Source organism: Leucoraja erinacea, chromosome 18 (assembly GCF_028641065.1).
Source record: "Leucoraja erinacea ecotype New England chromosome 18, Leri_hhj_1, whole genome shotgun sequence".
Lineage (NCBI taxonomy): Eukaryota > Metazoa > Chordata > Chondrichthyes > Rajiformes > Rajidae > Leucoraja > Leucoraja erinaceus.
Window position 1 is genome coordinate 37,381,490 of NC_073394.1, and position 12,410 is coordinate 37,393,899.

The window sequence follows — 12,410 nt, forward strand, 5'->3', positions numbered from 1 at the left end:
TCTTATCCACATATCTATCTAAATGTTTAAGTTATGATGCAGCCCACTGAGCCCATGCCAGCCATTCACACTCGCTCAATGATGGGCATGGAAACAGTAGGCTGTTTCCATGTCATTTCTCTAAACCAAACCAAACCATGACAAACCAAGTTCTGGAGTAACTCGGCGGGCTTAGGTGACATTTTGGGTCGGGAGCCTTCTTCAGTCTGAAGAAGGATCCCGACCCCCGAAACATCACCTATCCTTGTTCTACAGAGATGCTGCCCGGCCCACTGGGTTACTCCAGCACTTGGTGTCTTTTTTTGTAAACCAACATCTGCAATTCATTGTATCTAATTTTTGATAAAGCTTCAGTCTCAATGCTAGAGCTTGTGTATTGAGGTCTACTATGGTTGATAATGGTCTTTAAGTAGACAGTTTCCTCCCACAGATTCCCAGTTAATCAATGTCAGTTGGATGTGGTCATGCTCTAGCACTTGTCCATTGTTCTTAGTGTTTGATGGCACAGTGCCTCTACTCACTGGAGTTTAGAAGGATGAGGGGGGTGACCTTATTGAAACTGTAATGGAATGCCTGGATAGTCAATGTGGAGAGGATGTTTCCACTAATGGGAGAGTGTAGAATTAGAGGGCACAGCCTTAGAATAAAAGCATGTTCCTTTAGAAAGAAGATGTCAAGGGATTTCTTCAGTCAGAGGGTGGTTTATCTGTGGAATTCATTGCCACAGACAACTGTGGAGGCCAAGTCATTGGGTATTTTTAAGGTGGAGATTGACAGATTCTTGATAAGTTTGGGTGTCAGGGGTTATGGAGTGAAGGCAGGAAAATGGGGTTGAGAGGGAAAGATACATCAGCTATGATTGAATAGCGGAGTAGACTCGATGGGGCAAATGGCCTAATTCTGCTCCTATCACATGATCTGCTTACCTTTGCCTGATGATTCTAGTTTTTGCACCGGCAAGACCTTGGCCGATCTAACAGCCTGAAGAAAGTGATCATACACTGAAGACGTTACCTCATAGGATAGGTTCAGAAACAAAATGGAAGCACAACGATAATTTAAATATTTGACTTTATGTTGAAACATATCTCTTTTATAAACCAAATTTCAGAAATTCAGAGGACCTAATTCTTTCCATCAAAAAAAGACATTGCAAAACGGTACAATAATCAACTAAAAACACAAAACCATGGCATATTTTAAGTCCATTCGCAGAACTATTCTCATCAGGGCTAAGGCAATGAAGTTGGTTTGAATTCAGTGGAATACCTGTCCATGTGGCCGTGGTAGAGTTAGTGTTGGGAAAGGCAAGCGGGGGTAAGACACAAACAACAAAACATTGCACTAATAGAGTCAACAGATCAGCAATACACAGCCCCCCTTGCCAACCTGGGTCACACAATTGACTTACAATAAAAGGAAACCATTGACATTCATGAAGACAAAAGATATGGATGCCAGGATAGTTAATGCACTTCTAGGTTCAATGTTCTACTTTAAGCTTTCCTGATTTGCGGTGGCAGGCAGAAGATAGGACTGTTGGTGAACTTTTGTAACTTTGTCAGCACCAGAAACATGGCAACGCTTGTGTATTGCCGGGGTGAGATCAGCTGTATGATTTTACCGGGTTGTATGCAAAACAAAGCATTCCACATGACGATCGTTGAATCTAAAGTATCGTTGAATCATCATTGAATCATCATTGAATCAAGGATGCAAACCAGAAAAGCCCGCCTGAACACGCCCCCTTCCACCCCCTAAACACAATGGTTACCCAAGACGACTCGTAGATCTAGTGGTACGGCATTTTGTATTTCTCACGGCAATGAGTGTTTGGCAAGAAATAAGGCCAAGCTGCACAGGATCAACACACCTCCATTCCAGGCACTTTCACGTGCAGCGATGTGGATTATGTACAAGCCGAGGACATTAGTCTATCTTAACCTCATGGGCTGAAGGGCCTGTTCTTGTGCTGTTCTACGTTCTAAGCCAAGGACACATTGGGGAGTGGATCGCTCTGGTACCAGAGACAACACTGACAAAAATTATTCAATAGAAGTAAAGATAGACACAACTTAGAGTAACTCAGTGTGTCAGGCAGCATCTATGCAGTGACATGGACAGATGATGTTTCAGGTCAGCTCCTACAACATAACCTATCCATCTTACACTAGGGATGCTGCCGGATGCGCTGAGTTACTCCAGCATTTGTGACTTTCTTTGATAAATCAGCATCTGCAGTTCCTTGTTATTACATCCAATTGAAGCTACTCAAGAATTAATTATTCCTTCAGGTAACATTGATGGATGCATCTGGTCAAAATAAGACTTGGAGATTCTCACCCCACAATGTTCTCAGCACTTCAGGCGTTTCACTAATTAGTTCTAACCATGCAAGATGGTTTGATAACAAATAGTATGTAATTTTGAAATATAAAAATAGTTTTCTTGGCTTTGTAGTAATGCTGCTGAGGCATTTTGGATTCCAGCGTTCCACTAATATGTGAACGACTTCATAAGAGAGGCACAGTGGAGCAACGGTAGAGTTGCTGCCTTACAGCGCCAGAGACCTGGGTTCCATCCTGACTATGGGTGCTTTCTGTATAGTGTTTGCACATTCTCCCCATGACCTGTGTGTGTTTTCTCCGAGATCTTCGGCTTCCTCCCACTCTCCAAAGACGTACAGGTTTGTAGGTTAATTGGGTCTGTCTGTCTGTTGTGCTAACGTGCGGGGATCGCTGGTTGGTGCGGACTCGGAACTAACCTAAACTAATTTGCCCAGTGAAAGATAGTGTCACTGTAATTCCTTTCTGTACTCCATCTGATATCACCTCAGATTAGCTCAGCTAAACCAGCATATTGACAAGAGGAATGAAGTGGAAGTGCAAATCCAAATGCAATTCAGCTCCTCACTGTACAACTAATATAGACTCAACCAGCACCAGCCTATGCAAACATCATCACCTTCTTGGTTTGGAGGAGGCTACAAATATTTTTGCAGTAAAAAAAGTGTTTCTAAAGAAGAAAGATTCTAAGGGGAGCAGGAGGCAACCGTGGCTGACAAGAGAAGTTAGGGATAGAATAAAACTAAAAGAAAAGATGTATAACACAGCAAAGAGTAGCCGGAAGCCAGAGGATTGGGAAACTTTCATAGGACAACAGAAGGAAACAAAACGGGCAATTAGGCTGAAAAGATGAAGTACGAAGGGAAGCTGGCCAGGAATATAAAGAAGTACAGGAAAAGCTTCTTTAGATATGTTAAGGGAAAAATAGTCAAATGTGGGTCCCTTGAAGGCAGACACAGGTGAAATTATTATGGGTAACAAGGAAATGACAGAAGAGTTAAACAAGTACTTCGGATCTGTCTTCACTAAGGAAGACACAAACAATCTCCCAGAAGTACTGGAGGACAGAGGATCTAAGGGGGTAGAGGAACTGAAAGAAATTTTCATTAGGCGAGAAATAGTTTGGGTAGGCTAATGGGACTGAAGGATGATAAATCCCCTGGGCCTGATGGTCTGCATCCCAGGGTCCTCAGGGAGGTGGCTCCAGAAATAGTGGACGCATTGGTGATTATTTTCCAATGTTCGATCGATTCAGGATCAGTTCCTGTCGATTGGAGGATAACTAATGTTATCCCACTTTTCAAGGAAGGAGCGAGAGAGAAAACGGGGAATTACAGACCAGTTAGCCTGACTTCAGCTGGAGTCAATTATTAAAGAGGTAATAATGGGGCATTTGGATAGCAGTAAAAGGGATTAATCCAAGTCAACATGGATTTATGAAAGGGAAATCATGCTTGACTTATTTTCTGGAATTTTTTGAGGATGTGACAAGTAAAATGGATGAAGGGGAGCCAGTGGATGTAGTGTATCTAGACTTTCAGAAAGTCTTTGAAAAGTTGACCACACGAGAGACTGGCGACTAAAATTAGAGCACATGGTATTGGGGGTAGGGTGTTGACATGGATAGAAAATTGGTTGGCAGACAGGAAGCAAAGAGTAGGAGTGTACAGGTCCTTTTCAGAACGGCAAGCAGTGGCGAGGTGAGTGCCGCAAGGCTCGGTGTTGGGGCCGCAACTGTTTACCATATATACTAATGATTTGGAAGAGGGAATTAGGAGCAACACTAGCATGTTTGCGGAAGACACAAAGCTGGGTGGCAGTGTGAACTGTGAAGAGGATGTTAGGAAGTTGCAGGGTGACCTGGGCAGGTTGAGTGAGTGGGCAGATGCGTAGCAGATGCAGTGTAATATAGATAAATGTGGAGTTATCCACTTAGGCGCCAAAAATAAGTCGGCAGATAATTATCTCAATAGGGTTAGGTTACGCAAGGGGGAGGTGCAGCGAGTCCTGGGCGTTCTTGTACACCAGTCACTAAAAGTTGGCGTGCAGGTACATCAGACAGTGAAGAAAGCTAATGGCATGTTGGCTTTCATAACAAGAGGATTTCAGTATAGGAGTAAAGAGGTTCTTCTGCAGTTATACAGTTATCTGGTGAGTTAAAAGTACTGGACAAGCTAGATGCAGGAAAAATGGTCCCAATTTTGGGCGAGTCCAGAATCAGGGGCCACAATCTTAGAATAAAGGGGAAGCCATTTAAGACTGAGGTGCGAAAAAACTTTTTCTCCCAGAGAGTTGTGAATTTGTGGTGATTATTTTCCAATGTTCGATCGATTCAGGATCAGTTCCTGTGGATTGGAGGATAGCTAATGTTATCCCACTTTTCAAGGAAGGAGCGAGAGAGAAAACACAATGAATGGCGGTGTTGGCTCGAAGGGCCGAATGGCCTCCTCCTGCACCTATTTTCTATGTTTCTAATGCCTTTGTCATCAATGGTATACAAGCAATAAAAGGTAAGAAACAGTGCTTAATGTTCGGAAAGGATGTTTCGACTCGTGGGAGAGTTTAGGACCAGAGGGCACCACCTCAGAATATAAGGACGCACCTTTAGAAAAGACATGAGGATGGATTTCTACAGTCAAAGGGTGGTGAATCTATGGAATTCATTGCCATAGTGGAGGCCAAGTAATTGGGTATTTTTATGGCAGAGATTAACAGATTCTTGATTGGTAATGGTCTCAGGGGTTACGGGGAGAAGGCAGGAGAATGGGGTTGAGAGGGAAAAATAGATCACCATGATTGAGTGTTCTCGATGAACGAAATGGCCTAATTCTGCTCCTAGAACTTATGAACAAGCAACAAAAGATGAGAAAATGACTGCTTAATTTTAGTTTAGTTTAGAGATACAGCATGGAAACAGGCCCTTCGGCCCACCGAGTACGTGCCGACCAGCGATCCCTGCACATTAACACTATTCTACACCCACTAGGGACAATTTTGACATTTACCAAGCCAATTAACCTACAAACCTGTACGTCTTGTGTGGGAGGAAATCGATGATCTCAGGGAAAACCCACGCAGGTCACGGGGAGAACGTACAAACTCCGTACAGACAGCACCCGTAATCTGGATCGAAACCGGGTCTCCGGCGCTGCATTTGCTGTGAGGCAGCAACTCGACCGCTGCCCCACCGTGACTACCCTTAATATTTGTATACAAGTGCGTTCAGCGGCAGTAAAGTACAGATAACCCTCATTATATTGAACCATGGGGGGTGGGAAATGGTGTCCTTTATTGACCATTGTCCGCTATAACTGAGGAAGGGATTCAATCCAACCACCTAGTGGTCATTCAATGAAACAACGGTCTTTTCCAACAGCAAAAAATGTACTTTTAATACTGTGATACTAATACTAAAGTCTGTTTGTGACATTGTTTAGTGTATCATTGCACGTGTCGACCAAAGCAATTACTAGTCAATGTCAGTGGCTTCCAACACTGTAACCAGCAGCCTGTGTTCTTAATGAGACAGTAGTGTCTGAATACTGTGGGGACACTAGATATGGTAGAACCAAAATCTGCATAAACAGGTCCGTTATAATGAGGGTACACTGTAGTTAGGAAAACACACTCAAGGGTAAGAATTGTCACCAACTGACAAATAGCACAGGCCTTGCCCAGCTTACAGATAAACCATTAATACAATACATGTCGTGATTCTTGAAAGTGCTTTTAAACTTTTGAAAAAACAAGCAAAAATTTGTAACCAAAAAAGCGGAATGAAAGAAAAAACAGATGATAGTAAATTATAATTACCATAACAATTTAGTTTTGATAAATATTTACTAGCGCTTCACTTACAAATGCAGCTTTTTAAAAATAACCGTATTTTTAGAGCTTTGTGAAAGCATTTAAAGCAATTTGAATGTTTTAAGTCCGTTTTAAAACATTTAAATCAGTTATCAACAAAGATAACTCACAATTGGCAAATAAATATTGGTGACCTTTGACAGATCTGAAATGCCCAGAATTTAAAATGCTTCAAGTTGATATGTATAGGCATTCCAACATTAAAACATCTGCATTCAGCATTTAGTATAATTAAATGCTTTGTGACAAAATGATAAATCATTACTTTAAAAATCAGTTTGTTAAAAAGTTACATTTCCATGGCGGTCATTGAACTACCTATTCTTGGGTACACTCCCAGCTCACCCCTTCCTCTCACATCCCCGCCACCCTTTCACAGATACACTTTCCTTTGGCTTCACATTTCACGCCTCCTCCATCTAAACCTCCTTACCTCACTCTGTCCTTTCATCCCTGGCCTTTGTCCAACAAACCAAGCCCACCCTCACCTGTATCCACCTATCATTCGCCAGGCTTGTCCCGCCTCCCCCCACCTTTCTTCCAGCTTTCCTTCCCCTCCCACTACAATCAGTCCGAGGAAGGGTGGTTAATCTGTCGAATTCATTGCCACAGAGGGCTGTGGAAGCCTTTGGTGGATATGTTTAAGGCAGAGATAGACACATTCTTAATTAGAACGGGTGTCAAGGGTTATGGGGAGAAGGCAGGAAACTGGGATTAGGTGGCAGAGATCAGCCAAGATTGAATGGTGGAGTGGACTTGATGGACCAAATGGCCTAATTCTACTCCTAGAACTTGGGAACTTGAGGGGTCCTGACCTGAGATGTCACCGCTCCATGTCCTCCACAGATGCTGCCTGAACCACTGAGTTACTCCAGCACTGTGCCCCTGTTTGGCAAACCAGCATCTACAGTGCCTTGTGTCTCCAGTCTGTTGAAATGGTTGGATTGTTGGTGAATTATTAAGTCATTCTTGGTGACAATATGAATTTGCATCCTATCCTAAAAGCAGGTCTCAGAGACTAGCAGGGTACTGATGGACTTTAATTATAGCTTGAAGGTGAAAAGTAAATGCTGAAATATTCAGTTACTGGAACACAATTTTATGCATTATTCCCCAGTAATGCATAATGTAGCACAGTGGCGCAGTGGGAAATTTGCTGCCTCACAGTGCTAGAGACCCAGGTTCAATCCTGACTAGGGGTCCTGTCTGCACTGAGTTTGCATATTCTCCCTCTGAGTTTCCCCCGGGTGCTCTGGTCTCCTCCCACAACCCAAAAACGTGCAGGTTTGTAGATTAATTGGCCCTATGTAAATTGCCCTAAGTGTGTAGGGAATAGATGAGAATGTGGGACAACAAAGAAATAGTGTGAACGGGTGATCGCTGGTCGGTGTGTAGTCTGTAGGCCAAAGGGCCTGTTTCCATGCTGTATCTCTGAACTAAATAAAAACTAACAAACAATCAACTTATGATAAAGTAGAAAACGACATGCACTTGCTGCTACTTTGGCCACAAAATGTTAATGAACCACGAGCTAGGATTCAACAGTTCTCATAGTTAACAGTTGTGGCAGCCAATGTGATAACTAATGCACTAGCCGTGGCCTGTACAGGTACAGAACTGAAGGCCCTCAGTTGGAAGAATTGCACTGGGGAGAGGCAACTTCAGCCACACAGCTGAAAAAGTAGGAAAGGTTTGGCAAAGTGATTGCTTTCCAAAATTTTCAACCCAATTGCTTATGTAAAAGGACAAGGAGAAATGTAATTAGCCAGAGGATGTAGAATCTGAAGAATTCATTGCCACATAGGGTTGTGGAGGACGTTTTTAAAATTGAGCATTTTTAAAGCGGAGATTGACAGGTTCTTGATTAGTGAGCATGTCAAAGGTTACGAGAAGGCAGGAGAATGGGGTTGAGAGGGAAAAGTAGATTAGCAATGATCGAATGGCAGAGCAGACTCGATGGGCTGAATGGCCTAATTCTGCTATATCCCAAATTTCTCGTCTTAAACTCCACAGAGAAATGCTATAAACTTTAAATCTCTGCCACTCCCCCAACAAAAGAAATAAGTACAAGTTAGCACAATAAAAGCACTCTTACAGCTGCTCACAGCTAACGGGAGCTAAATTCAATTACCGTTTTAATATGCGATTAATTGCCGAATCGCTGGTTAGAGGGGTTTGTCTGAAATTCCATTTGAGATGCATAGACACTTGCAGAAGTAAACCATCTTTCTCCAAAAAAATCTGCACAACTGTTTTCAACAACAATCTTGAAGAAAAGGTTTGCAAAACAGTGGTTTTCAACAGTTAACGCGAGTGGCAAGATATATTGGATTGGATTAGTGATCGTTTAGACCCAAGGTAATATATCCCAAGGTACACCTGTATAAGCACACAGACTGGCGGCAAGGAGGTTACTGAGGAGGTTGACTCTGTCCATCGGCAACTGGCTGCTCTTGAGATTGGTGGTGACCTGGTGAAGCAGCTGGATTCATACCTGTGGGAAAAAGAGTCCGCAGATTTAGTCGAGACAGCAAGCTAACTTTTCTGTAACATGTTTATACTTGGTAGACAACAGCAAGTGGTGGCACAGTGGCACAGCTGGTAAAACTACTGGCTCAGTGCCAGAGACCTGCGTTTGATCCTGACCACGGGTGCTGTCCGTGTGGAGTTTCACGTTTAGTTTATTGTCACGTCTACTGAGGTAGTGAAAAGCTCTTGTTGTGTGTTAACCAGCCAGGATAAAAACTAGACATGATTACAATCAAGCCATTACGGTATAAAGGGAATAACGTTTAATGCAAGATAAAGTCTAGTAAAGTCTGATTAAATATAGTCCAATGGTCTCCAATCAGGTGGATGATAGGTCAGGACCACACTCTAGTTGTGATAGACGGTTCAGTTGCCCTATAACAGCTGGGAAGAAACTATCCCTGAATCTGGAGTTGTCCTTTTTCACACTTCTATACCTCTTGCCTAATAGGAGAGGGGAGAAGAGGGAGTGACTGCAGTGAAATTCAGTGACTGCGTGGGTTTCCTCCAGGTGCACTGGTTTTCTCCCACATCCCAAAGACGTGCAAGTTTGTTGGTTAATTGGTCCTCCGTAAATTGCTACTGCCTTGTCGGGAGTGGACGAGAAAGTAGGATGACATGGAACTAATGTGCAAGGGGGGGGATCAAAACTAACTTTCTAAAGGATATTTGATGACCTTCAGTCCTGGTGGGTGCCTGGAACACGCTGCCAGGGGTGGTGCAGGCAGATATCGCAGCAGTGTTCAAGAGGCTTTTGGATAGGCACATGGATATGGAGGGATAGCCATTTACATTTGATATTAACAAAGGAAATAGAAAAATAGAAGATTGAAAACCATGATCCTTTTGCACATTAAGATAATAGAGAGTGTAATTAAATTTTAGCAACCACTTTCTCAGTTATTAACTTGAGATCAATTGGTCTGTCTTATCGAAGAGATGCACAATGGCGACACAAGCAAGCAATCGGGGGCACAGCAGTGGAGTTGCTGCCTTACAGCGCCAGAGACCTAGGTTTGATCCCTAACTATGGGTGCTGTCTGTACAGAGTTTGCACATTCTCTGTGACCACACAGATGGTCTGGTAACCCCCCCACATGCCAATGACATGCAGGTTAATTAGCTTCTGTATATTTTCCCTTGAGTGTAGGATATGAGAGATCACTGGTCAATGCGGACTCGGTGGGCCAAAGGGCCTGTTTCCACGCTGCAACTCTAAACTAAACTAAGAGTTCCTTGTTTCTACAGGCAAGATTTGGTCTTGACATCATGTTTGGCACAGGCATTGTGGGCCGCAGGGCCTGTTCTTGTGCCGTGCTGTTCTGCATATATGATAAAGGGAAATCGTGCATCACCTGAGAAACTGAAGGATCTACGTGCGAATAATTATGCAAATGAATTGAGCAGAGTTATCATGCATGGTATTAGTCAACAAGGTTAATCACAAGTCACCAACCAGGCTGAAAGCGAAGTTCTCCATTTGGTCCTTCCGGCACTGGGGCATGTTGTGCCTGCTTCTTCTGCTCCAGTTGCTGCACAGCCTTGGGAATTGGAGATTAAAAAGAGAAGTATGAAAATAGAATTCTGAAAACTATGATACTTCCGTACATTGAGGTAATGGTGAGCGCAATCAACTCTTAGCAAGCCATCCCTCAGTTACTCATTCAAGGTCAATTGTTCTGGCTTATTGAAGAGATGAATGCACCATGGAGCCACAAGGAACTGCAGATGCCAGAGCCTTGGGTAGAAGACAAAGAGCTGGAGTAACTCAAAAGGTCACGCAATGGATCAATGCTTGATTCATGACAACATTTGATTTGTTGGCACCTTTGTAAACGGTAAAGAAACTACTGATGAATAAGAATACTTTAAAAACAAGAGAAAAGGGTGTGGCACAGTGTTATTGATTTGCTGCCTTGCAGCACCAGAAACCTGGTGTAATTCTGACCTCGGGTGCTGTTTGTGTGTGGAACTTGGGCGCTCGCCTTGCGACTGGGTGAGTTTTCTCTGGGTGCTCTGGCTTCCTCCCACACCCCAAAGACGTGCAAGTTTGTAGGTCAATTGGCTTCTATAAACTGTCCCTAGTCAGTAGAACAGAACTAGTGTCTGGGGATCAATGGTCAGTGTGGTCTTGGTGGGCCAACACTTATGTCTCAAGTGAAGTCTAACGTCAGGCTGCAAGTGAAACGTCGCCGGCCCATGTCCTCTGGAGATGCTGCCTGGTTACTCAAAGCACTTTATGTTCTAGAGATGAATGTGGACATTTTCTTGGGAAATATTTACCCATTTGTCATGCAGAATCCAACGTTCCCGCTCCCAATAAAGCCCAGATGGGAGACACAAGGAACTGGAGACGTCAGATTGTTGCTCAATGCAATTCCTCATAGCTCAATGTTCAAGCATCTACAGTTCCTTGGAGTCCGAGGAAGGGTCCTGACCTGAAGCATCTGCTGTCCATTCCCTCCACAGATGCTACCTGACCCACTAAGTTCCTCCAGCAGTAGTGCTGGTGTCAAGGCACTGACAGGATTGGCCCTGCTAACGTCACTTTCAGAGCTGTCACTAAATGAAAGTGTGCAATGGAGGGAAGTGCAGTCAGACGCTGGTACCTGGTGGAATTCCAACTTCTGAGCGTGGAGCTGATCCTGTTGAAGCTCGAGCTCTTCCCGCTGCTTCAGCAGATCATCCGATTTCAACCTCAGTTCATTCTCCTGGTTTGACAGTCGCTTCTCAAACTCCTGCAGCTCGCCTTCTGAATAAAGGTCCTGTTCATCCAGGGTCTGCGGTACAAGACACACTAAAAACCTCAAGGAAATCAAATCAGCAAACATCCCTAACTTACTAGTAGTTCAGAATTACAGAGCAACAACCAAACATAATGCCTAATAACTGGTAGACTTAATTTAGCACAACAAGGAAGAATGGATTAATAATTGGCAGTAAACACAGTTGATGGCTGGGCGGCACAGCGTTGCAGCAGGTAGAGCTGCTGCCTCACACTACCCGAGACCCAGGTCCAATCCCAATCTCAGGTGCTTTCTCTATGGAGTTTGCCTGTACTCCGTGTGCCCGCGTGGATTTTCTCTGGGTGCTCCGGTTTTCTCCCACATCCTAAAGATGTGTGGGTTTGTAGGTTAATTGTGCCTCGGTAAAATTGCTCCTGTTGTGTCGGGAGTGGATGAGAAAGTGGGATAACGTAGAACTAGTGTGAACGAGTGATCGATGGTTGGTGTGGACTCAGTGGGCTTAAGGGCCAGTTTCTACTGGGAGGTTCGACTGCAGTTGTACAGGGTCTTGGTGAGACCACACCTGGAGTATTGCGTACAGTTTTGGTCTCCTAATCTGAGGAAAGACATTCTTGCCATAGAGGGAGTACAGAGAAGGTTCACCAGACTGATTCCTGGGATGGCAGGACTTTCAAATGAAGAAAGACTGGATAGACTCGGCTTGTACTCACTAGAATTTAGAAGATTGAGGGGGGATCTTATAGAAACTCACAAAATTATTAAGGGGTTGGACAGGCTAGATGCAGGAAGATTGTTCCCGATGTTGGGGAAGTCCAGAACAAGGGGTCACAGTTTAAGGATAAGGGGGAAGTCTTTTAGGGCCGAGATGAGAAAAACATTTTTCACACAGAGAGTGGTGAATCTGTGGAATTCTCTGCCACAG

At 43.8% G+C, this 12,410-nt stretch overlaps 2 protein-coding genes across 3 annotated transcripts in view; one reads left to right on the forward strand and one right to left on the reverse strand.

Moving 5' to 3' along the window:
• rps13 (ribosomal protein S13) overlaps positions 1 to 12,410 on the forward strand; it is a 319,891-nt gene that overhangs the window by 89,503 nt on the left and 217,978 nt on the right. The gene's annotated exons all lie outside the window — the stretch shown is intronic.
• The window catches only part of LOC129705939 (nucleobindin-2-like), a 39,089-nt gene continuing 27,736 nt past the window's right edge, over positions 1,058 to 12,410 (reverse strand). For both annotated transcript variants that reach the window (XM_055649869.1, XM_055649868.1), the window contains exons 11-13: positions 11,351 to 11,521; positions 10,198 to 10,282; positions 1,058 to 8,706 (exon numbers count right to left, since the gene is read on the reverse strand). In XM_055649869.1, coding sequence (XP_055505844.1) covers positions 8,624 to 8,706; positions 10,198 to 10,282; positions 11,351 to 11,521 — 339 coding nt within the window. In that variant the 3' untranslated portion in view covers positions 1,058 to 8,623. The remainder of the gene's footprint in view (positions 8,707 to 10,197; positions 10,283 to 11,350; positions 11,522 to 12,410) is intronic.